The sequence below is a fragment of the Terrapene carolina genome, unplaced genomic scaffold (genome assembly GCF_002925995.2).
Source record: "Terrapene carolina triunguis isolate 2854851 unplaced genomic scaffold, T_m_triunguis-2.0 Scaffold35022, whole genome shotgun sequence".
NCBI classification, from domain to species: domain Eukaryota; kingdom Metazoa; phylum Chordata; order Testudines; family Emydidae; genus Terrapene; species Terrapene triunguis.
In genome coordinates, this window is record NW_020699373.1 from 11994395 (window position 1) to 12021544 (window position 27150).

Sequence of the window (27150 nt, forward strand, 5' to 3'; positions counted from 1 at the left end):
TGAGAGATTCATCTTATCATTATTGTGAAGAGAGAGGATAGATACCCTCCAGAAGGAACTGTGAACATGCACACCAAAACCACAATGGATTTGCACCTGAATCCTGAAAAAAAGTCTGCCGTGTGGAAGGCAGGTGAAGTGCAGTTCAAAAAAACTATTAACAACCACAAGAAAGAAGGGGGGGGGGGGGAAAGCCCGCCCATGCATGTATGTGATTCTGTTTCACAATAATGGGGTACTATGGGCAGAGAAATCTACAACAAATATTACCCAGGCAGATACAGACCACATCCTCTTTTGGTGACCCCTCTTTTCCTTCCACTTCCTTCACTCACCAAACAACTAGAAATGAATTTCCAGGGTAGAATTTTTGCAGTGATTGCGCAGTGTGCAGCATTTTACAAGGCTAGCCTTAAGCACCAGCAAGATGACAGACTGCTTGCAGGAGGGTGAGGGCTCTGCATTTTTGGAAATTCTACACAGTTTCATCATCTCTCAGCCAAATCCCCCTCTAACCTGCACCAGAGAAAGGGGTGGCACTCAAGATGCATTTCTCTGTCTGTCTAACCCCTCCCCCCACTCACACACTCACCCCCAGCAGTGGAACTGAAGGGAAAGACCTGTTTTCCACCCTCAGACCCATTCTGGCTTTGGGAATGTTCTTGGCCTGATTTTTTTTGCCCCTTCTGGCATCCTGGATTCCCTGAAAATATGAGGTTGGCCATGACTTTTTTCCCATCATACATGATTGTAAATTTGCATTCCTGTTACAACTTGGCCTGAAAACTGGCTTGTGTATAAGACTCTGATATCTTTACTCACACTGTGGTCCCAACCACTTCAATGGGACTACTGATGAGGCACGCGGCTACTGTCCTGAATAAGGGTATCGCAATCTAGCAAGTAATTAAGCACAATGAAATACCAACTGCCGAATATAAAAGTAAGATGAAGCAGTGAATAGTGTTGAGTTAACTAAATGGTTCAAAGATGGGAGAAAAATGGAGATTTCATTTTATACTCACAAAACAGTCTTTAGGAGAAAAAATAAAAAGGAAAAACTTACTTTGATAAATATTGCCCTGAAGTGAGATTTGTTTCCTCTATGTCCATGCAATTTGTCGTACTTGGAATAAGTGCTAGCTCTGGTTGGATCAATGTAGCTGTTGCCACAGCTCTTGCTACAAGCTCCATTGCGTCCTGGACGTAATGCTCAAAAACAGACTGTGTCGTTTTGCCATGAGCTATGAGACCTAACGGTAAACCCTCTGTTCTCAGTTCTTCCACGTTTTGTGAATCCCCAAGAATCCAGTGAAGTTCAGGGGGCACCACGCCAAACTGGGTGGTTATTTCAAAAATCCTCCTTGTCTTCTCCATGTCACAGCCAAACATAACCATGGTTGACACTGTGTCTTTAATGCTCTCTAGGTGAACTTGTAAGTAGTTCAGAAGGTCACTAGTCGAAGTGAGATTTGTGGTAATATTTATAATGGAGCCCAGGTGGAACTTGGAACTCTGTTGCGTGAGGAAGAGAAAATCTGTGATATTCCACTCTTGGCATAACATCAAGCTGAAATTGTACCAGTTGTTCATTTTCAGGATTGAGAAAGTGACATCCGCATCAGAGCTTAATGAATTTTCTAAACTCAGTTGTAGGTGAAGGGGATTCTGCATTTAAAGACATGAAAGATATTGATTAGAAAAGGTGGACCAGAAACTTACTGTGTTTCTTCCTCTATCAAGTATTATTTGGCCTACTCTGTGTGTGTGTATTAAGTGCACTGGAATAAATTCTGACTTCCCATTCAGTTTTGAACAGCTTTCTTGGGGGAACTACTGGGTCTAAATCAGTGTAGAATCTGGAGTATATCTTTGATCCAAAATTACACAAAATAAAAAATAAACTACTGAGAGTTTATGGAACACTGTTACATTATTTAATTTGATCCAAATGTTGTATGTTGAAGAATAAATGAAAGACCCCAAGTTATTGCTCCCCATCTCTATCCCACGATGCAGGTCAGATCCCCAGCTGCTCTAAACTGGTATATCTCCACTAGTCGCAGCTGAGGATCTGGTATAAATCAGTTAAGCTACACTGAAGTTAATGCAAACTCATGAGTTAGATTAGAAGAATACCATAATTAAAAATGTTTTCAGCTCTTTTTGTTATCTCTTGGTTTTGGTATTCAGGGCCTCTTTTACATAGACACATGAATAAACTAATTAAATAGATCATGGCACACAATCAATACTCATCTTGTACTAGCAATAAGACATTATGTGACTGACTCTCTGGTAAAGGACAAACTACCAAATTAACAAGAATATGACATTAATGAATCCCACACCACAGAGATATTGTCTGTTGATGATAGGCTTTTGATTAACTTGGAAAACCAAAATCCCGTGTAATAATTTGGGATAGGTGAACTGGTTCCGATAAAGTATTGTCCTCAAACTTAAGCTCAAACTGAATGCAAGCTAAACCTTTTCTGAGGCTCTGAAATGATTGGATAAGTGTTTTTTCGGCTTCAGTTTCTGCCTGCCTTTGCAAATGGAAGGGCTAGTATCCCATGAGAACAGCTGTTCTCGGATTATTTCTATCCAGGATCAGAAGTGGAGGTGCCAGAAATTTCACAAGACAGTCTGTTTTCATGAGCTTTTCAGCTAGATTTTTGCAGACTATACGTTTTAGAGATGCACGGATAGTTATCCGAGCCATATGCATATTCTTTTTTTCAAGAAATTCACCCATTTAAATTAATAATAAATGAAAATTCTACATTTATAAATAACACAACAGTGCATGCATTGTACTGGTAGCATACAGCTGAAACCCAAGAACTGTAATTATTACAGTATAATACACAGACTGAAACATAGTGTTGCTTATATAAAATGAAGTTATCAGACCTGTAATAAATTAAGTGCTAAATATATATAAACCCACCAAATTTGGAGTTTGATCCTGCTCCCATTGAAGGGTTTATATGATGGGATTACCTGCAGGAGCAGAGACTGGATTCAATGACCCAGGAGGTGCCTTCTCGTCCTATGTTCCTAAGTCAATGGGACTTTGGCCATGAAATTCAGAGGGAGAATGATTGAGTGCTTTATTATGACCATCTGTTGCCTTTTGGGTAGCCTATGGGGAATGAGATTGACGGGCTCGGTCCAATCCTTAGTGCACAGGTGTCCACCTCAGGAAAAACAGCACAACGTAAGCTTTTGGGAGCAGAGTCTGTGTCTTCCAGTGTGTTTGTACTACAACATCTTGACTATGTTGGTGCCACAGCAGTACAAATGGAACATCCACACAAGGTAGCCTCCTTGTTGGAAGCCTCCTAAGGAAGTTTTGAAAGGCCCTTAGGGATGACTCATTGCAGGTCAGGGGGAAGCTTTGATTGCCACTGCCCATGTTGTACGTGATCTCTGAATAAACGGGGGACTTTAGTCTTCAGGGGTATCAATTTGGCACCTTTCCACTACACTGAATGCAGTAAAGGGTTATTTTCTTAAAGAGAAACTGCATTAAACCAACAAATAAAAAATTAAGGAAACTATCACTTCGTCTCACTCTCAGCAGTCCCATGGAATGTGATGCTCATCCCATTGAAGCCAATCGGATTTAACACTGACTGTAGTGCCAGCAGGGTCACATAGATGAGGCAGGAAAAACAAGTACTGATGAATGTTAGAAATTAGGGTTAATGGGCCCAATCCTGAAAGATACTGAGCACTTCCTGTTAGGTAGTGAGTGCATTCAACCCCCATTGACTTACCTGGGAGTTGGAGGCACTCTAAACCCCACAAGTGGACTGTAAAAAGAACAGGAGTACTTGTGACACCTTAGAGACTAACAAATTTATTTGAGCATAAGCTTTCGTGGGCTAAAACCCACTTCATCAGATGCTGATATAGACTAACACGGCTGCTACTCTGAAAATTGGTCCCTAAGTTTCTCCTATGGTTGTATGGTTGCATTCTGAGGGTCTAGTCCTAATGCACATCTGAGACAGCTGGATGTGTTAGTTTGGTCCTATTGAGTTTTACTGGGATTAGATGGCACCATCCCTGCCAGTGAAATGGGATAGAGCTGATCACAGATTCAATTTGAAAACCTTCTTTTTAACATAGAAAAGTCAAGTATGTTTTTCTCCACTGACTTCAGCAGTACTGAAACCATGATCCATTACAGTTTTATAAAAAACAGTAGTCATCTACACATGGACAGCAGCCACTTTCAGGTATTAATGTTTTGTCATAATTAAATGGTTTTAAATAGTGAAAGTTGGAGAGGGAGTCCCTTCCAAATCTGGGGTTTTAAAATGCAGCTGGCTTTTGTGCCAGATATATTCAAGAGAGAATCAGAAATCCCAGAAGCTATTCTGATATGGAACTAAATCAGCTTGTCTGATTTTTCTATCAAAACCTTAAAAAAAGGTCCCGGCCCTGATATCAACCCTTAGTTCACTTTACTATTTGCAGTGTAAAGTTTCTCATCTCCTTTTCACTTGAAGGCACTTGAATCTGACCTCAGGCACATACAATGGTAAATCTATATTTCCAAAACATAGACTGGAACATGCATTTGAGTATTTAACTGTGAAAGTGTTGTTTCACTGAGAGAGCCTTTTAACAGTCCCGATTCAGTAGAGGACTTTAGCACTTGCTTAGCAGCCTTAACGCGGGCTTAAATCGCACTGACTTCAATGGAACTGACACCTGGGTTTAAAGTAAAGCATGTGCTGAGGTGCTTTGCTGAATCAGGGACAAAAATCACATTAGGATAGATATAGAAATCTAACATGCCTGTGCATGAAGTTGCAGACAATGTTTAATGAGCTGACCCTAAGTGGGAGGCTTTAGCACTAAGTACTGGTTATTTGTTTACTACTCTCTTTTTAATAAGGAACCAAAATAATTTTGAGGGGTACTTATTGAAACCCTTATTCCAGAATTTTACCGAAACAATGATGCACATGAAATTTCACAATGGCGAGCTCTCTGCCAAGGTGTGGTTTTACACCTCTTTTGGCTAACTCTGAGACCTGCACATGAATACCATCATGGACTTCGGGCAGTTACATAGGGCTTTGTCTTACCACCAATCCACAATGGCCCTACGGTGGGAACCTTTTCTTCTAGTTGAGATAACTGATGGCCAGCTCTGCTTTGGTGTTGTCACTCATCCGAAAAGAGCCCTGCCTCTCCTCCTGGCATTGCCTCCCCTAAGGACACTCCTCCATACCATCACTACTCCAGAAGGGGAGCAGAGTCTTCTGGACTGGGGTGGGGCTTTGTGACTGCATTGCAGATGTTTGAAGGCTGCTTCCAAGTTTCCCCACAAGACTTCATTTTTCCTCCACAACTGGAGGGAGGGATAGCTCAGTGGTTTGAGCGTTGGCCTGCTAAACCCAGGGTTGTGAGTTCAATCCTTGAGGGGGCCATTTGGGGATTTAGTTGGGGATTGATCCTGCTTTGAGCAGGGGGTTGGACTAGATGATCTCCTGAGGTCCCTTCCAACCCTAATAATCTATGATTCTATGAACTGGAGGCCCAGCTGGGCCATAGGGATCCTGAAGGGTTAGTTCCATATTGGAGGCATGGTCAGGATGTGGGATATTGGCATCATGTAGCACATTTTTAAGTTCAGTGCTTTTGTAGAATCATCACTCTTTGAAATAATTAATCAACAAATTATTGCCTGGACATGAAGAACTGTTGAGAAAGACTCACTTATTTAGTGATTGCCATTGAGGCTGGATAATTTCATGACCAAGCCTTTTACCAAATTAAATAATATTTCAGACACACAAATATAAAATGGTATCAGTGAGCAGCAGATTTATTAAATTACTGGAGTGTATTGAACTATGTTCAAGACATCATTATAAAAGTTCTGAGGGAAAACGCTTCCATATTTATCTCAAATTGGAAATTATTAAAAACGTGATTGTTCCAATTAAACTGCCTAATCTATAAATCAAAATGCAGATGGCCACTCAATTACTCTGTCCCAGTTTGGCTTGAAACCATAATTAAAGATCATATAACTCACACCACAACTTGTTTTATTGCACCAAAAAGAATTAAACCACATTATATATATGCTAATTATTTTTTTTATCTCTTTTTAATAATGTACTTGCATTATCATACAGCCTGATGATTAGCAATTAAAAAAAAAAAAGGTTGATTAGCACTTGATTGTCATCAAACTCCATTAGCCTTTGTTTTTGTTGAACATGGAAAGTCAGGTATAAACCAGCATAAATCCAATGATTTCATTGTCTACCAGCTGAGGACCTGACCCGGAATTTTAAATTTCTTTTCAAATGGGGCCTGGTCCATAGGCCATTAGAGACCGTGGGAGTCTTTCCACTGACTTCAATGGGCTCTGGCGCAGCCCATTGATTCTGATGAAATATTAATATTAACTTTTGTATGATCTGTGGCGTCTTTCAGTTTCCTAGATCAGAGGACGTATTTGGCAAGTCCCTTTTTATCACTTAGCTTCTCGCCACAAGTACAGTTTTATTGGCTTGTATTCATTGCCCTGCTACTTGAGATAAGAACGGCTGGTTCATTTAACAAATGAAACCCTATTTGCATTTCATTAAAATCAGGCTTGGTAACATTTGCTGAGTCTCCATTTCAGTTTTCTTTGAGGCCAGATGTAAATCTTTCCAGCTCCAATGAATTCCATGGAGCAAGGCTGACTTGCGTTACCTGCGGATCCGGCCCTTTATCTGTTCAACAAAGTCTGCAACACTGATTAGGCATTGTTGCAGAGGCATTTTATGTTACATTATTACAGTTTCATTAGTATAATTAAAAGTACATATGCTAACACCCTTTTGCCAAGTAGGTGTAAAAGTAAGTGATGCACAGCAACTATTATTCTCCAGTGATTCTCTGGGGCTGAAGCAGTGCTCAACTATGCATTTGCTCAGGGGAACATATTTATAAATTGACTTCAGTGGGAATCTCGTACATGAGGAAAAATATACCTCACAGCGTTCAAAGCACCCCTGGGGACTCGCACCTCAGGAGTGACTCCGAAATGGCCGTTGTGAGCAAGGAAAGGCAGTTGTTTCCATGACTTGAGAAGCTTTGTATTCTGTAGTTGAATTTACAAAGTTGAAGCCACATTGCCTGAAAGTTAATGGCCCACACGTTACATGATTACACAGTGCTACATGGCCAAGAGTCATTATTTTCATTAGCGGGACCTGTTGGGTTTTGAAATTTCCCTTTAATTAATGTAGGACGTAGAGCTGGTCAGACAAATTCTGGCGACACATTTGGTCACTGGAAGGTACCAGTTTGTTGGAAGTAAAACATTTCACAGAGACGGTTTGATTTTGGCAAAGTTCAGATGGAACCCAGGCAGGGTTTTCGTTGGGAACCTGCCTGGTTTCAGGCCACACGGTGGCCCGTGTGGTGGGCTGCTGGGAAGCCTGGGCTTCTAGGCTTGTGGCTTCTCAGCCATCTGGGTTCCTCGGGCTTCCAGGACCTATGGTCCCAGGGCAGCCCACCAGGTGAACTGGCCCAGAGTCAGGGCTCTATTCCCCTTCTCTCTGAATTAGAATTTTTTAAATATCAAAATCATCCACAAAATGGAATGACCTTTCTCTGCCCAGCTCTAGCAGTAAGATTTTGGTGTCAAAGCAAATATATGTGTAAAATGGTTGCATCCAAACTGAACCCTCCTGCGGAAAGTTTTATGAATCTGGAATCTTTGCAAGGTTCATCCTCCAGTTTCCTTCAGGCATTCCCCTGAGAGGAGGGACTTGGAGGCAGGTGTGCAAAAGAGGAAGGGAGCGTACCATCTCCCATGGGCCCTGGAATGGCATGCTGGGTAGGATCCTCAGTGTTACACTTTGTACATCCTTCCACCTTCCAGCAAGTCTTCTGCAGGAGCTGTGCTGCAGGTGGTCAAGCACCCGGACAAACTCTCTTCTCTGATGGGCAGGTGGGGCTGGGGTCTGAGCGAATCTTGCTTTAGGGCCCAATCCAATTTACAATATAGCCATGGAAAGACTCCCTTTGACTTTGGGGCCTTGTCCAACTCCCATTAACGTAGCCTGAAGGCCCTACTCCAGCAAAGCACTTAAGTCATGTTTAACTTCAAGCTACATTAGTGTAATTAAAAGTATAGATACCGATGTCCTTTTGCTAACTAGATGTAAATGATGCCCAGCAAATATTATTCTCTTTCAATTCTCTGGGGCAGACTGCTTGGAAGAGGGATCCCTGGGCCTAATCATATGCTTAAATTAAGCCCTTTGCGTGATCAGGATGTAATTTAGGCAAGACTATGTGCTGTGGTACCCACCACTGAAGAAGCGGGGATAGCAGCCACTCCCCGTCTGTACTGGTTATATACACCTATGGGACTAAGAGCATAATTTAGCCCAGTGTGTGGAGCAATCAAGATCTCAAAAATAATGGCTGAAATATTTGTTAAAGGCATTTTTAAAGCTTCTGAGAGGAGGTAATTTAGACTAGCTAAAATTCTTGTGATCCTTGCATCAAGAGGAGTTTGTCAATTGGCCGAGCAGCACATGTAAACAGATCTTAACAAGGTATCTACTGTTTGTTTAACAAAGATAACACAACAGCCTCATAGCTTGGACTAATTTAGGGCCAGTCTGAATTGATCTCGAAAATTATTTCTCCTTCCACCAAACTCTTATCTTGCCTAAGGGTTGCTCAGCAGATCTGAACACTACACACAAATGCACCAAACTAATCTGCATATGTAAAGCTCCACACAAGGTCAAACAACCTGCCAAAAATATGAACCATCAGCCATTTTTGGAAAGTTAGATCCATTATTTATCCACATCGCCACTTACAGATGATAATAAATAATGTTACTTCCAAAACTTCAAGGTGTTCTTTGTTTGGGGAAAGACTTTTAAAGGTCAATGACAGAGAGAAATTTCATAAAGATACCATGAGACATGATATCTATTCTCCCCCAATATAGGCCATTACAATTAACAAACGGATTTATTGTTAAAGTGTATTTTAAATCTCCCTTGCATATAGTGACTCTCATGTGTGGGAAGTGAGTGTCAAGCTCTACAATATTAGAATATTACAATCTTGCACAGACAGCGAATTAGGCTGTTTGTATTAATGTTTCAATCAATCATTTACCTGGAGAGAACACATTGGGAAGGGGTTAAAACAGGGACCTGGGAGTCGGAATTATCGCAGTCGGTTTCCAGTCTGTTCTGAGCCAGTGACACTGCATTTGATCATCAGTAGGGCCCTACCAAATTCACGGCATCATGGATCGTGAAATTTGGTCTCCCCTGTGAAATCTGGTCTTTTGTGTGCTTTTACCCTATACTATACAGATTTCACGGGAGAGATCAACGTTTCTCAAATTGGGGGTTCTGACCCAAAAGGGAGTTGCAGGGGGGTCACAAGGTTATTTTAGGGGGGTCGCGGTATTGCTTGCTTACTTCAGAGCTGGGCAGCTGGAGAGCAGCAGCTGCTGACTGAGGGCCCAGCTCTGCAGGCAGCAGCGCAGAAGTAAGGGAGGAAATAGCATACCATGCCACCCTTACTGCTGCGCTGCTGCTGGCGGTGGCTCTGCCTCCAGAGCTGGGCTCCCGGCCAGCGGCCACCACTCTGCAGCTGTAAGGGTAGCAGTACCACAACCCCCCCCCCACATACAATAACCGTGCAACCCCCCCCCACCAACTCCTTTTTGTGTCAGGACCCCTACAATTACAACACCATGAAATTTCAGATTTAAATAGCTGAAATCATGAAATTTACAATTTTTAAAATCCTATGACTATGAAATAGACCAAATTGGACCATGAATTTGGTAGGGCCCTAATCATGAGCCCGTCACATCTCCTCTCTGTGCCTTACTTTCTCTCATCTCCAGAATGGGTCTAAGAATAGTTACCCACCTCATGGAAGTGCTATGAGGTAGTTAGTTAATGTCTATAAAACACCAAACCTAAGTATGATACCAAAGTACATGTAACACACTGCGTTATATTTGCTACACTATGAACATTAAACTTACGGAGCCTGACTCTAGAAAGTAACACTAGATTTGTGGCCAAAGCTTTGTACTGGCACTAAAAAAAGCTGGGTTCTATTCCTTGCTCAGCCACAGACTTCCTGTATGACCTCGGGCAAGTCACTTAATCTCTCTGTGCCTCGGTCCCCCATATGTGCAATGGGAATAATAAATCTTCCTTTCTCCCGTTCTTTGCGTGTCTTATCTGTTTAGACAGTTCGTCAGAGCAGGGCCTGTGCCTCACGAGTTTGCGCTGTGGCTAACTCCGTGGGGCTTTGATCTCATTTCGGGACTCTGGGTACTATTGTAATAGGGAGAATAAGTCTGATGTCATACTGGTTTACACCAGTGCAACTACATTGACTTCAACCAAGTTACTACTCCTTTGCCTTGCTGTACATTTGGGGAGGGGGGAATAAGTGCCATGGCCTGCAATGATGTAATCCTTTTCTTAAGGAAACATGGATTTCTGCTAACTCAGAGCTCTGCCGCTAACATCCTGGGAATCGCGTGCTCCTCAGCTGGCCAGTTTTACTGGTGGCTATTGAAATGCTGTTTGCAGTGCCCACCTTCTTCACTGGGCCAACAGTTAAGGTTGAACTTTTAGAGTGGGTTACATGCTTCTGCTCTGAGGAAATACCTCATTGATTTGGCTGCATTTTCATATTCTGGATATAAAATACCGTCAAATCATTTAAAAGTAAATCAAGTGCCAGGAGGCAAAATGTGATACCCGGGTAACAGCATGGGGGCTGGAACCATGTTTATAGTAGGGGGTGCTGAGAGCCATTGAACCAGACTGTAAACCCTGGAAACCACTTCAAGCCAGGGTGTTCAAGCACCTGTGAGGAACAGGGGTTTTACAGGGTCAGACGCGTGACAGAAGGGAACAATTTTGGTCTTACTCTAAGACCTTCCCCTGACCGCTAAGCCAGCAGGACATTTGCTTCCTGTGCGCAATGTGGTGCTGCTACCAACTGATTACGGGGGACAACGAAGAAATAACAGGAATAGGTGTGGGGGTCAAAGGGCCAAAACTAGGGAACTGGAAGGGGACACTGAGCAGAGAACCCTGGACAGCACCCATTGCTCCTCGAAGAGTAGTCCTTTTGAGCACCGGGACATGGGCGAGCGCTAGCTTGCCCACTGCTAAACGCCCCTCCCCCAGCCTAAGGAGGGGCTACTAAACCCAGAACCCAACCGAGTTCGGGGGGCAACAAATGCAAAAACGGGAACAGATGTGGGGGTCAAAGGGCCCAAACTAGGGATCCAGAAGGGGACACCGAGCAGAGAACCCCGGACAGTGCCCACTGCTCCACGAAGAGTGGGCGAGAGGAGGTATGTAAGCCCTAGGTTGATCAAGGTCTGGTTCCCTGTAGGCTAGGGAAAGGTTACTACAGGTCAATTGGAGCACCTGCAGCCAATTAAGGCCCCGTCAGAGACCTAATAAAACCCCCTGCTTCAGTCAGAGAGGGGGAGAAGGAGAGATGACTAGAGTTTGGAGGCGTATTGCTGTGAACTCCCCCTAGCATCAAGGACCAAGGGTAACCCTACCCAAGAGAGAAGAGGGTAAGAAGCCCGGGGAGCTGAAGAGACTGGGACCCTGACACCTTCCCTTCTTTCTTCCTCTCCCACCTTCCCGGAACACTAGTGGAGCCCGCAGCACCCAAGAACAGGGACACGGGGTGGCGCCCCAACCCACCACACTAAGAAAAAGCGCGGGACCCACCACAGTAGCATCAGCCGTTTGCCACAAAGGTTAACACTATGTTTGTATAGTTGGCATAAAATCAGGAACAACCATTAAAATCCCAGCTAGAAGTTTTTATTTAAGACACTAAGGATTTAATTAGACGATTGGGAAATTAGAAACAAGAGTTACAGTTGGCTGGGGGAGGAAAGTCCAAATGCTTGAAACATCATCTTTAAAAGTCAAGTGACATGGTTTTTAAAAGTGAATGGCTCAAGGACTGTCCCTAGGAAAACCCCAGAAGTTAATCCAGCCTCATCTCCTTCATTAACTGCTTTTGCATTTTTTATAGCTAAAAGGTGGGTGTCCCATTTTGAGTCTTTCACAAGGGCAAAATAAGCACCATGCTGGAAAACTCAGGGGCATCGCCTGTGCCCTGGCTGAGTAACTGGGCTGTGCAATGAGGAAAAAGGAATTATCTGCCCAAGGGAACAGAGTGACTGTAGAGCTGATCCAGGGCTGCCCCTGCCATCCACTTACAAGGGCAGAATTTCACCCCTTCTTTGACTGTTCCCCTCAGGGACTGTTGTGACATTCAGCAAAGAACTAGAACATTGTTAGCTTCCATCCTTAAAACCAGAGCAACACGGATCTTGGCAGAAATGACGTGACAAATATGAACCTTCCTTTTTCTTTCACAAATACATGTTCTGCGACCCCCACAACAATATTGAGCAGTGCCGGGACTCGAACATGACTAAATAAAGTCAAACAATTCAGACACTGAGCTACGTGCGCTGACTCTAGCCCTGACATTTCGCTCTGACAGGCCATTAGATGGCACTCTGTGCCTGCTACGAAGAGACACTAGAACGACATCAACTGTTCAGCCTCTCTTCTTTTCTAATTCCCAGTGCAGAGCTTGCCAGGCATGTATGCGCTATTCCTTCATGTCTCTTGAATGTTCTATTTTACAGTGTTCAAATTCGTCCGTTTCAGCTAACCCCAAACTTATTTTGGCAACGGGATTTATTAAAACCGAATCCTATTTCTGACTCCATCTTCGGAGTCCCACGCCTACAGCTTTTACTCAGCTGAGCATTTGTGGTTGATATAAATAATCTCATCAGCTTCAACCAGGCTTCTTTTTTGAGTGTGAGATTGCTCGTATGAGGAAAGGTTGCAGGATCTGTTCCTCTGAATACAATTAATTACTTTGGGATAGAAAATCTTTCCCTTCAGTCTCTCACCTTATTCCTCAAAGAGCTTGATCTGGCTATATGGATCATAGAAACACAGAAGATTAGGGTTGGAAGAGACCTCAGGAGGTCATCTAGTCCAACCCCCTGCTCAAAGCAGGACCAACACCAACTAAATCATCCCAGCCAGGGCTTTGTCAAGCCGGGCCTTAAAAACCTCTAAGGATGGAGATTCCACCACCTCCCTAGGTAACCCATTCCAGTGCTTCATCACCCTCCTAGTGAAATAGTGCTTCTTAATATCCAACCTAGACCTCCTCCACTGCAACTTGAGACCATTACTCCTTGTTCTATATGTTGTATTCATCAGCTACGTGGCCTAGGACTTATAACCTATAAATGAGATCATCAAGCCTTTAAATATTTCAGTGCAGGCTGGTAACTTATACAGTAACTCCTTACTTAAAGTCGTCTCGGTTAACATTGTTTCGTTGTTACGTTGCTGATCAATTAGGGAACATGCTCGTTTAAAGTTGTGCAATGCTCCCTTCTAACGTCGTTTGTCAGCCGCCTGCTTTGTCCACTGCTTGCAGGAAGAGCAGCCCATTGCAGCTAGCTGGTGGGGGCTTGGAACCAGTGTGGACCTGCAGCCTCCTATCAGCCCCCCGCTCCCCTAAGTTCCCTGTGCAGCAGCTGCCCAGCAGGTTATCAATTGCCTGCAGTTCAGTTGTCCCTCCCCCCACTGCCATGTGCTGCTCCTGCCCTCTGCCTTGGAGCTGCTCCCTGACACTCCTGCTTGCTGTGCGGAGGGGAAGGGAGGAAGCGGGGGGCTGTCAGGGTGTCCCCCTGCTCCTGCACCCCGCTTACCCCATCTTCCATAGAGCAGGGGGGACACTCCAGGGCTCAGGATGGAGGGAGCTTGCAGCAGCTGCCGTCTCAGCAAGCTGATCTAATTAACAAGGCAGTGTACTTAAGAGTAGGGTCAGCGTATTTAAAGGGGAAATGCACATCTCTCCCTCTCTCCCACACGGTGTGTGTCTCTGTCTCTGTCTCTGATGCTGTCTCCCCTCCCTCCTGTTCGTGCTGCCTTGTAGAATGAGAGAGTTAACCCTTGAAGGCTCAGCCAATTGCTAGTTCATCATTTAGCAGTAAGGCATTCCCTGGGAAATATCCCACCCTCTGACTCCTCCACCTCAACCAAGCTTCACAATCATCATCACCGTGTACCAGTATTAAATTGTTTGTTTAAAACATATACTGTGCGTGTGTGTGTGTGTGTGTATATATATATATATATATATATATAAAAATATAGTCTTTTGTCTGGTGAAAAAAATTTCCCTGGAACCTAACCCCCTCATTTACATTAATTCTTATGGGGAAATTGGATTCGCTTAACATCGTTTTGCTTAAAGTCGCATTTTTCAGGAACAGAACGACAAAGTGAGGCGTTACTGTATTCACTTTTAATTTTTAATCACCATTCACAAGTTTTTCTTACGTAGGCCCAAATTAATTCACTATAACAGAAACATGAGGGGACACAATATCAGCACATTTGAATGTTTGTAAGTTAGCTAACTTTTAGTAATGTTTGGAACTTGCTTTGGGATTCTGGAATGTCAGACACACAATCAGGGCATGACCCTCTAGTCAAAGGGAGATTTGCCTCTGTCAAGACAAGAGGATTGGAGCCCTGAGCATGTTACAAGAGCAGAGTTTCCAATAAGTACATATCAAAACCCGAGAGGCTGTGATCAGCAGCGTTGTAATGATGATGATCTAGGACTGTACACGTATAGAGGAGAGAGGAAGGATGGCCCAGTGCTTAGGGATTAACCTAACACTTGGGTGTTAGATTCAAATCCCTGCTCTGCCACAGGCTTCCTGTGGAAGTAGGTCACTTAGCCTCTCTGTGCCTCAGTTCTCCATCTGTAAAATGGGGATAATAGCACTGTCCGACCTCCCAGGATAAACACGTTACAGAGTGTGAGGTGCTACATAAGCACCTCAGATAACGCCTTTCATTCTAAGAATGCACAACCCTTAGTTAACAAAGTGGGGTGAATATTATCTTCATTTTGCAGTTGGGAGAATCAGAGGCAAAGCAAGGTCAAGTGGCATGTCCCGGATCACACAACAAGTCTCTGGCAGAATGAGAAACCAAACCCAACTCACTTAATTCCCAGTTTCCTGTTCAAACCACTAGACACACTGGCTCATTGCATAAAATATTGCCTGAAATAAGCAGTGAGTATTTTATGGATTATTTTCAGACTAATGTAAAGGAACCGTTTGTATAGGAAAGCGTAGCAGCAATAGTCTTTCAACTGACATTTGTTTCAGCAGACGCTAGCGTTTTCAGTCATTTGAATGAAGTCTTCCTGACTGTAAAATATTCAGCAATGAGATTAAACAGGATTGTGTGGGGGTATAAATCAAAGTTTAGCCCAAGGCTTGTGGTAGACGCAACTAAAAGGCTACTTCTAATGCTGTTTATAATACGCAAGAGGAAAATGTGAATTTTTAAAACTTTTGTTGGGGCTAGGATCAGAACATTTCTGTCCCCACCTTAAAGGATGCTTTAAAAAGGAAAGCTATAGGACAAACGATCCACACCTACAAAAAGTCCTAGCTGGTGTAAATGGGTATCTCTACTTCCTTTAAGGGCCATGCATGCACCTTGTGTAGTCATTAATGTCAAGCAAAGTGAGTGCAAGTGGGGTGTGAAACACGACCCAGGACGAATGGCAATGATTTATTCCCACTTTGCACTGGTATACATGACCACATGAGGTGCACGGCCATGTAGAATCTGGGCCCCAATCCTTGAAGTCAATGCAGTAGTGCTGATTGACACCTGCTGAGGATCTAGCCCTGGGTATGTTTTACATTACACCCGTTTTTGACCAAAGGTAAACACATCATAATGCACTCCGGGAAGGCAATAGCCCACACGGATAGGGCCATGTATCCTCCCCTCTTACATCGGTGATGATGTCTGACACAACCACTTGCAGGATGCTTGTGCTAGCAGCAGGAGGAGGCTGGTGCTGGCCCAAGACGTTAGCGTTCTATTCCTGCAGCTGCCCCTGGAGGAAGTGGAAATGGCCTCAGACTTTTTCCTACCAGGACCTGTCTCCCCACCAAGACAGAACCAGGCTGAAATTTCTATAGTGAAAAATTGCCAGTGGTGGCCAGGGCAGCTTCCCCACAAAGACTGCTTTGTGGCATGGCTGCAGCCTACTCCCTCCTCAAATTCACCCCCTTAATGCTGTTCCCGCAGGTGGGAAGGGAGGACTCCCAGGTGAAGCTTTTCCTCCTCAAAAATAAGCTCCTGCTCAGATTAAAGAGTCTTTTAGCTTTCCCTTCCCAGGTAAAGTGAGGGGAGGGAAGAGGGACAAAGTGCAGGAGACTCATTCATATTTAGTCAAACAAATATATAGCTGTCTCCGAGGCCAATAGCGGTAAACAAAATTGCCTGTGGGTAAAAGTAGTTCTGTCTGTTGTGCATGTTGGCAAAAACCTTTGGTGTTGGGCACTATATCAAAATCTCATTAACTATTTTTGCCCGTGCACAGTATTTTACGGCTATCGCCCCCTGAGCCAGCAAAGAGCAGTAACCATGTAAATGATGGCTTCACGATGAAAAATCGAGTTGATCTGGAAATACGGGCCTTTGCGCTGCATGTCCTTCCACGCAAAAATCTGCATTTACTATTGCATTAGGGCGCTCTGAAAAGGAACTACTATGCCAGGTTAAAAGAGAGAGTCTTTATTTGCCCGTAGTTAATGCCTTTAAAGATTTAATCTTAATTTTGTGGGTACAATGTTAAAGATAGATGGCATGCTTTAATGAAGTGAGCGTGGGAATGAGTGGTAGGGATTCTTCAGTTCTAGTTCCACTGTTGACCCTGGCTCACTGTGTGACCTTCGGTAAGTCCCTTAACTGCTCAGTGCCTCAGTTTACCTATATGTAAAACAATAATATGTACCTTCTTCACAGGGATGCTGTGATAATTAGTTAATGATTGCAAAGCTCTTTGTACATACGAAGCACTATAAATGCTAAAAATTATGCCAGCAATACATGTCATTGCATTACTATTTATGCTGTGTTAAGAAAGCTGTATGAGATATTTGGTCTAGTTATAAAACCTTTCAGAGAATGGTGCTTCAAAGTCTGATCCGGCTAAACTCTGGCTACAATGAATTAAAATACTTTCAAACCACTGGGCCAAATGAATCAATGCAGGTACACCAGGGATGAGTTTGGCCACTGACTTCCTTCCTTCCTTCAACCTAACCTAGTCTATTTCAGTCCAGTACAGATAAGTACTTACATCATGCTCATTAATATAGTTAGAATCTCTTTGGACCAGTTCCTTGGCATTGACTTTAATGGATCAACGATGATTTACACCAGGGGTAGGCAACCTATGGCACATGTGCCACAGGTGGCATGCGAGCTGATTTTCAGTGGCACTCCCATTGCCCGGGTCCTGGCCACCGGTCCGGGAGGCTCTGCATTTTAATTTAATTTTAAATGAAGCTTCTTAAACATTTTAAAAACCTTATTTACTTTACATACAACAATAATTTAGTTATATATTATAGACTTATAGAAAGAGACCTTCTAAAAACGTTAAAATGTATTACTGGCACGCGAAACCTTAAATTAGAGTGAATAAATGAAGACTCGGCACACCACTTCTGAAAGGTTGCCGACCCCCCGATTTACACCAACTGAGGATCTGGCCCTTGGTTTCCAAAAATATTCATTACAAGTTTAGCACCACCTACAGGCAATCAGCCAATACTTAATGGCTAGGCTTAGGCACAGTTAGTGCAAGTCAATATTATTTATGTAATTATCAATTGAAAAGTATAAAAATAGCAAATGTACACACAGAATTTGATTGGGAGGAGAGGGGGAGACACTTTGCATGTTGCTTTTCTTCTCAGATTACAAACTCTTCCAAACAGGGGCACCATCGCTAACTCTGTACAGCACCTTGCGCAGCTGACCTAGGATCCTGACTGGGGTCTCTGAACACTACGGTAGTACATGAAATAATAGTAATAGCAATAATTGTAACCTATTTTTGGGAAACAGATCACGGTAGCCCTGCATCTTGTGTAGTCATTAATAGCAATGCAAGTGGGGTGTGAAACATGATCCAGTATGGAAGGCAGCGATTTATTCCCACTTTGCACTGGTGTAAATGACCACATGAGATGGTAGAATCTGGGCCCCAACTCTTGAGGACAGTGGAGCAGTGCTAATTTACACCCGCTGATTTACACTCTCCTGATTTATGCAAATATATTCATTTTTGATAAATATTCACTAAGCCCTTCTGACACATCATTGCCAGCTGCTGGATTGTTTGCAAACAGGTTTTATTACCTGCTCAGTATTTATTGGTCTCTGTGTTTTGTGTGACTGGTCATGTAAGTCACGTGCTATCGGGGGGGTTTTTTCTCCTTGACTGCATGACTTTTGTGTGTGTATGAGAATAACAAATAATGAAAACAAATTCTGGGATGCATTTTTTAATGGGTCTGTAACAAAATCTGTGAAAACATCAGGCCCCCACAAACATTTTCATTACGAATCATGGCTGCTTAAGTTTTCACGAATGATGGATAACAACAATGACTCTGAGGATCATGGGGAACCCAGCTTAGGAACCTATATACACTTCAAAAGTTTTTTCTCTTACTTAATTGGCCTCTCAGAGTTGGTAAGACAACTCCCACCTGTTCATGCTCTCTGTATGTGTGTATAGATATCTCCTCAATATAGGTTCCATTCTATGCATCCGAAGAAGTGGGCTGCAGCCCACGAAAGCTTATGCTCAAATAAATGTGTTAGTCTCTAAGGTGCCACAAGGACTCCTGTTCTTTTTGCGGATACAGACGAACACGGCTGCTACTCTGAAACCTGTATACGCAAAAATATCCTACAGTTTTTTAACTCTTTGGCTGGCTGTAAGTGGAGTGTAGAAGCACCTTCTGCTCCCTGACAACCTGAAAGAAAGGGACGACAGAGCGACAATATCCATGAATTTGACAGGAACCTATGAGCCAAGCTACCGTTCGCCTCTATTGGATAAATTACTGCTTCAGGAGTTGGAGAAACTGCAATACAGAAGACAGACAAAAATATATTTCCCAGGGGCATTTTCCCAATTTCACTTTGGATCCTCCACGTACTCATGCTTCCGTCCGCTGAATAAGACATTCTACATCAGTCTTCCAGGAAAGGAAGTTAGATCTGGCAGCGTCCCCAACCCCTCACCTCATCCTGGATGTTGAAAAAAGAATGAGTATGCAGCACTGGCTTGCAGCAACCAATTCTAGATAGCATTTTACCAGCTGGCTTGGTGGGAGAATTTAAGTATTTTATAAAATGCTCTGCTTAAAGCACTTAAAACCATTACTACTAATAAACAGAATGGTTTGATCTACTGCCACCAACTGTGGGCAAAACTGGGGCATTTAGTCACCAGCTAGAGAAGGCAGTGGTACAAACCCATGCCAGGGTTGCCCCTGGTGCGGAGAGGACTTTAGCTTAAACCAACTTGATATAAACCAGGTGTAAATCAGTGGGAGAGTGCTGACCCCACAATGGTTTGCTTTGGTTGAAGGAAATCAATTACAAATGCACCCTTGGGTTAAGCCAATGCAAAAACGTGTGGAGACAAGACTCCGGTCCGCGCTCTAGCTGCTACTGCAGCCACAGGGTGCACAGTGTTGACTGTGCCCACACCTATTTCCATTATGAGGGAATAGCTGGTATAGTCAGGGATCTGCCACCCCTGCCCTACCTCCAGCTTGATTCATTCTCCACTCCATAGCAGCACAAAATGTTCTCCCACAGAACTAGGTATTGTAACAGGACCTGCCTGTGGGCTTTCAGCATTCTTTCCTGCCACCCTAGGCAGCGGAGCTGGATGGGTGCTGGTGGAGCTGAAGAGAAGACAGGGAGTTGGACAAAGCATCAGGGTATCATAGAAATATACGGGCTAGAAGGGACCTCAAGAAGTCATCTGGCCCAGCCCCCTCACTGAGGCAGAACCAAGTAAACCTAGATCACCCCTGACAGGTGTTTGTCCAACCTGTTCTTAAGAACCTCCAATGATGTGGATTCACAGTCTCCCTTGGAAGCACATTCATATTCCACCCTGTATGAACAGAATCCCTGTTTACATTAATTGGGGTCCTGCCTGGAGAACAAAGGTAGAATTATAGCTGCGGGAAGGATTTTTTCTCTCTGCTGCTTCTTCCGCCAGATAAAATATTTAGTAATAACTCCCTTCCTTGCAGTGGTTTTGTAAGGATAAATACATTAAAAATTGTGAAGCTCTTTGAGATCTTCTGAGGAAAAGCACTAGCTAAGAAATAGGTAGTAGCAGTAGTAATAAATAATGCAAATTATTATTGGAGTAATATGCAAAGGACCCAGTCAGGAACAGGGCAACGTTGTGCTAGGTGGTGGACACACAGATACAAAGACATGGGCGTACATTTTCAAACATGATGAGTGAATTTAGGCCTGTGGTTACTGGGAGCTTAACTTGAGATGCCCTAAAAGGGCCTGATTTTCAGAAACTGCTGAGCATCTGCTCTCTGAAAATCAGGGCTTTTCAGGAGTCTCAAGTTGGGCCCCCAAAATGAGGCACCCAAAACTCCTGGTCACTTATGCAAGTTTAGGCAATGATCCCTGCCACAACAGATTAATCTTCTGTTTCTGCAGCAGATTTTCAAAAATGAAATGGATGCCTTTAAATTGATGATCTTCCTGTCTTCTGTACTTATATGGTCCCAGTACCATAGTCTCTGAGCACCTCATAACAATGTATTTTTTCCTCTTGGCACCCCTGGGAAGTAGGGCAGCATTATCTGGATTTTACACCCGAGGAACGGAGGCACAGAGAGATTAAGATCCTTGACCAAGGTCATAGAGGAAGTCTGTGGCAGAGCAAGGAGTTGACTGCAGGTGTGCCAACAGCTAGGCTGGCACACTAATCGCTGGACTACCCTTTGTTTCCATTGTTGGCCCACTCATTTCTCAATTCTTTTAGATCTATATTATTTGTTTGTACAAAGTTTCTGCTTCAAGTCCTCAGAAGTATCCATTACCACCTTGCATTTTCATTTCTACTCCCCCTAGCATCCTTAATCAAGTTCACAGTTATCTAAATAGTCATTAAATATATAATCTGGGATTATAAATGATATTGGTGCAATCTGCAAAAAGATATTTATTACAATTCCAATTACCCTGGATTTAATTAAGTGAATACAAGGATTAGACTCAAGACGTATGGGATGGACACAGGGTTAGTGTTTATTTTGTTTAAAGAGTAATTGTATTAAAATTCTTGTAGCTTTAAAGTAGAGAAGATGGTAGATGACAAAATTCAAACCTAAGGTTGAATAATATATTAAACCATTGCTATTATTATGTATTTGTATTGAAGTAATACCTCCAGGTCACACTGTGCTAACAACTGTAAGCACATGAAAAGAGGGTCTCTGCCCAGAAGGATTTACAGTTTCAGCATATATTCATTTATTCTGGTAAATACATCAAAAATCAAACAGCAAATATTCATTTCAATGTTTAAATGAATTCACTTCAGCCGTGCTTGTACCTGATTGTTTGCTTTCCATAAACATTTGGGCAATCAAGTTTTACAAGGATAGATGTTCACAGAAAGTGAACTTCAAAGTAGAGTGTGCATGTATTCACAAAACCACATTTTAGATGCCTGTATTCCCAAAGTCCTTGCACTCATCCAATCAGAGAACAGAAACTATATCAGCTGACTTATCTGACCAACCAAATAATCAACACATCTTAAATAGGGCCCAATCTAAAACCCAGGGAAGTAAATGGAAAGACTCCTGTTGTCTTCAGTGGGCTATGGATTAGGGCTGTTGTCTATTCTTGCAGAGAACTGTTTGTGATCATTCCATAAAGTTAAATAGTTCAGATATTTTGCAAGCAGAAAAAATGGCTACAATTACTAGGTAAATTATTCATTGTGAATTCTTTGCTTACTCTTCTTTTCACATGTGCCGCTGGAAATGATCACAAGAGTAATATGATTTGGGCAACTCTGTCCAATTCTTGAACAATCCACATATCTATTTCATGATAAGCACCCACTTTGCATTAGTTGCACCATGGATATCAATTTGCAGTTTGAGCTTGTGGTAAGAAATATTGCACAAGTTCTAAATACCCAAAGATGACACCTCGCTTGCAAATAACTACACATCCGTTATATAGGCATTGTTGATACGTTGGAGGAAGACATGACATTCTGTCTCATTAGTACTAAAATGTGGCTTATTTTAGTGCCTAAGTGCTTTTTTGAAAATCTGACCTCAATTGTGGGTGCTGAGGACTTTGAAAATCAGATCTTGTTAATTATTAATTATTATTATTATATAAATATTACAGTAGTTCCTAGAGGCCTTTATGAGGACTGTAATCCATTGTACCAGACGCTGTATAAACACAAAGACAAAGACCATCCCTACCTTGGAGACTTTACAGTCTAAACTGTGACAAGATGGAGTGAGTGAGTGTAACAAACAAAAGAAGAGAAGAGAAGAATAACAAAAGAAAATCACACGGATACAAAGGGTCATGAGTGTACAACTTCTTGGCTCCTGATGATCCCCAAGCTTATTTTGTAATGCCATATCAATATGTATTTAGGGAGTGAATCCTTTCCCATTAGCAGTTCATAACTGAACGATTTAATATTTGCACGATGAAAGATAACACGGAATAAAATGCAGCATAGCGAGAATGTAATAAATATTGTGTGAAGGATTACATTCACTAAAGAGATCTTATGGGTATAATTGGATGAAAGCACAACACTAATTACTTTAGCAGGCATGTAAGTACCCAATACCAAGCAAATAATTCATACTGATAAAAAGTGGTCCCAGAGATGATTGAATAGATGACAGTTTTGGCTTCTCTATGGTTGCTGCCACTGCAAGGTCTTTAATCAGAGGATGCCAGAGAGCATCGTAAAGTGTGACAGGCTATTTGCGGGACTAGTGTATAGCTACATTTCATATCAGAGCACTTAATGAACTGATTATTTAAAAGGAGTTTTTTCTCCCGTAAATCTCTGAGGAACAAACAGAAATGCTGCATTTTGATTTTTGTTTCACTTTGAAAAAATGTAAATGGCTTAAGTTTCAAGAACTAAGGAGACGGCTGAAATTATCTTATTTAAGTACTGACCTTTTCTCTGCTAATAGATTTGAAAACCAACTGTGGCTATGTGGCATGTATTACTCAGCCAATTTTGGCCTTGGCCTTGCATCCGTTATTCAGATAAAACATGTGAACTGACATACCGTACCAGACCACAGGCCTGCCTAGCTCAGTATCCTGTGTCCCTCAAGGACAACTAGCACTAGAATCTTTAAAGAAAGAAAGTGCTCGAAAGCTGCAGTAGGCAATTTCACTTTATCAGTGGGAGTTTTGCATGAGCAAGGACTGCATGATCTGTTCCTCCATATGGTTGGAAAATAACCCAGAACCGCAACAGATCATTTATCTGCACAGGAGACTGCATAATTAGTTTCACAAAATAGAGAGAAACAAATCTTGGGACCATAGTCTCACCATCATTTATGGCACCAGAGTCCCACTGACATTAGCGGGAATTCCACACGTGGGCTGAGGGCAAGATAACATCCTTAATCATCACTGATGGATGATGCATTTCATGTGTGAGTTGTCAAATGGCTGGGAAAATAGAGCGTAAGTTAAAAACTTTCCCTGAGCAAAGCAAATTCTCCCCCCTCCCCCCCACAAACTCCAGGGAATAACAATAAATTGCTGGGTATACTTGCTACCATTGTGCAATGTCACACTCAGTTTTAAGATTCTGGCATTAAAAATACATGTGGATTTGTCTAATATTAATTAATTATTTCTACTGCCCTTAAGACAGTTAATGGTGTCTATTAGTTCACTTGTAAGATGTTCATTTTAATGTCATCCTCATCATTTGTAAGCCATTTAAAATGAGGACATCGAAACAAAAAGGTTTGTTTCACTTTTTTTCCCTTCCAATATTGTAGTAAAAATTAACTTCCCAGTATTAATGGAAAAGAAAAGATAAATTATACCTAAGATAACTGCAATATCATTTCTAAAGAGGGTGACACTTAGTTGACAGCAACACGTCAAGGTTTATATTTATCTTTCCTATGTAACTAAGCTTATGTACTCAATACAGTAAAGAGCCTGATTAGCATAATGTTTTCTATGGTGAGCTTTTCAACTCATAAATATTAGTAAAGTTCACAAGCTCAGAAGAAATGATAAATAGTTTATGCTTTCATGTAAAATCCCCACTGGAAAATCAGCAGACTTTGAACTGAGCCAAAATAATACTGATTTTTGCAAATCAGATGAAAAATCTGTTTGAGTAAATAGGCCATTAAAATGAGGGGATGCAACTGTTTTAAACAGCATGACTGAAAGAGTCTGCATGCAAAAGATAGCTGCTCCCTCTGGCTATTAGTTGCTGCATCCTATAGCGTTATCTTCTTATTATAAATGAGATTCCACTTTTAAATAAAAACACTTGTTTACTCTTGAAAATCTATCTTGTTTTTGAGTCCGTATTAAGATACAAAGCCATGGGCAATGATGTCTCTCTCTTCCTTAAATGAGTCAAGAGCTAGCCTTTAGGGAAATGTGCTTGTGCAACAGATTCATACCCTGTATAATGCATCCTAAATATTTTTCAAGTTGTACAAGCAGCTTCGGAAACTATCATCACAGATGAAAACTGGTAAGAAACAGCAATAAAAATACATGGGTGAGAAAAGGGAAGTAATGCCCACTTCTGAATGTCCTGACATTTGATTGATCCCACATCATAATGATCAGACGCTCACAGTAATCTCCCTGTTTACTACTCACTAGCAGTGGCTGATGGTGCACCTGTGCGTTTCCCCCCAACTCCCCATCTGCTGACTGCAGCCATTCAGATTCAGGTGACTGGAACCTTTTAGATGAAAGTTAATTAGCCAGCACGCTGCAGATCAAATCTTTCCAGCGCAATGCCAAATGGAAACCTTCCAGGTGGCTGCTGGAAGTGTTCTTCACTTACCATCCCCCTCAACGTTTCAAAGCTGGTAATTCATTTCAAGTGAGAGTCAATGAAGCAAATACAGGGGAACAAATCAAAAAGTTCAGCATCATCTTTCAACCTGTTGGAACATGCACTTTCACATTTTGCACAGGCGTGTATTTACCAATATACTGTGCACCTATATAATTAGATGAATAGGATCCAAGGCCAATGTGATCATCTAGTCTGATCTCCTGTATAATACAGCCCATAGAAATTCCCCAAAATAATTCTAGAGCAGATCTTTTAGAAAAACAACATCCAATCTTGATTTAAAAATGGTCAGTGATGGAGAATCCACCACGACCTTGCTAAATTGTTCCAATGGTTAATTATCCTCACTGTTACAATTTTGTTTTATTTCCAGTCTGAATTTGTCTAGCTTCAACTTTCAGCCATTGGAGCATGCTGTACCTTTCTCTGCTAGATTGAAGAACCCATTATCAAAAATGTGTTGTCTATGTAGCTACTTAAACGGAGATCAAGTCACCACTTAACCTTCTCTTTGGTAAACTAAATAGATAGACTCAAGGAGCAAAGTCACTATAAGGCATATTTTCTAACTGTTAATCATCTTCGTGGCTCTTCTTTGAAAGCACTCAAGTTTATCAACATCCTTCTTGAATTCTATACACCAGAACTGGACACGGTATTCTAGCAGCAGTCAAGTCAGTGCCAAATTATGAGGTAAAACAACTAGAGTCTCCTGTTCATGCATCCAAGGATCACATTAGTCCTTTTGGCTAAAGTGTCATACTGGGAGCTCTTGTTCAGCTGACTGTCACCATGAACCCCAAATCTTTTTCAGTCACTGCTCCCCAGAATAGAGTCCCTCATTGTGTGAGTATGGCCTACGTTCTTTGTTCCTAGATGTAGACATTTACATGTAGCCACGTTAAAATGCATATTGTTTGTTTACCAAGAGATCCAGATCAATCTGTATCAGCGATCTGTCCTCTTCATTATTTACCACTCCCCCAATTTTTGTGTCATCTGCAAACTTTATCAGTGATAATTTTGTGGGTTTTTTTTCCAGGTCATTGATAAAAATGTTAAATAGCATAGGGACAAGAACTGATCCCCGTGGGACCCCAGTAGAAACACACCTGCTTGATGATTGTTCCCTGTTTACAGTTACGTTTTGAGACCTATCAATTAGCCAGCTTTTTATCCACTTAATATGTGCCATGTTAATTTTATGTATGCAGTGTTTTTGTGGCCATGTTGGTCCCAGAATATTAGAGAGACAAGGTGGATGAGGTAATATCTTTTATTGGACCAACTTCTATTGGTGTGAGAGAGAAACTTTTGAGGTTACACAAAAAGCTCTATGGAAACTTGAAAGCTTGTCTCTCTCACCAACAAAAGTTAGTCCAAGAAAACATGTTAATTTTATATCATTGTAGTTTTTGAATCACGATGTTGAGCGTAAAGTCAAATGCCTTACAGAAATCTACCTGTATTACATCAATACTATTATCTTTGTCAATCAACCTTGTAGTCTCATAAAAAAAATGGATATCAAGTTAGGTACAGGTTCTATTTTCCATAAACCCATGTTGTTGGACATTAATTATATCATCCTCCTTTAATTCTTTATTAATCAAGTCCTATATCCACCTGTCATAGGGGAGCTGGTCTCTGTGGATGGGCTGAGCCCAGCTCCCCTGGCCTGGAGCAGGTGAGCCCAATCCAGCCAATTAAAAGAGGGCTCAGATACACCTGGGCCTATAAAGGGCTGCTCGTAGGCAACTGGGAGGAGAGGACTGAGGCAAGTGGAGCCCTGGGAGGAAGGACTGAGACCGGCTTAGCCCTGGTCAGCAACTGGAGTAGGGCTAACTACTGAGGTGGGTCCCTGGACCAAGCGCTGTGACTCCAAGAGGGGAGCAGAGCTGGAGGAGGCAAGGAAGCTGCCAGGAGCTGGAAAGCCAGAGATCCCCGGGAGCGGTGGCCCTGAAGCCTGGGGGTCAGGTATTGACTTAAGGCTGCATTTTGTTTGCTTGTTAAACT

At 42.3% G+C, this 27150-nt stretch overlaps 1 protein-coding gene across 1 annotated transcript in view; it reads right to left on the reverse strand.

The window, feature by feature from the left end:
- The window catches only part of LOC112118934 (glutamate receptor ionotropic, NMDA 3A-like), an 82633-nt gene that overhangs the window by 52357 nt on the left and 3126 nt on the right, over positions 1–27150 (reverse strand). The window contains exon 3 of the mRNA XM_026646388.1: positions 1067–1668. Coding sequence (XP_026502173.1) covers positions 1067–1668 — 602 coding nt within the window. The remainder of the gene's footprint in view (positions 1–1066; positions 1669–27150) is intronic.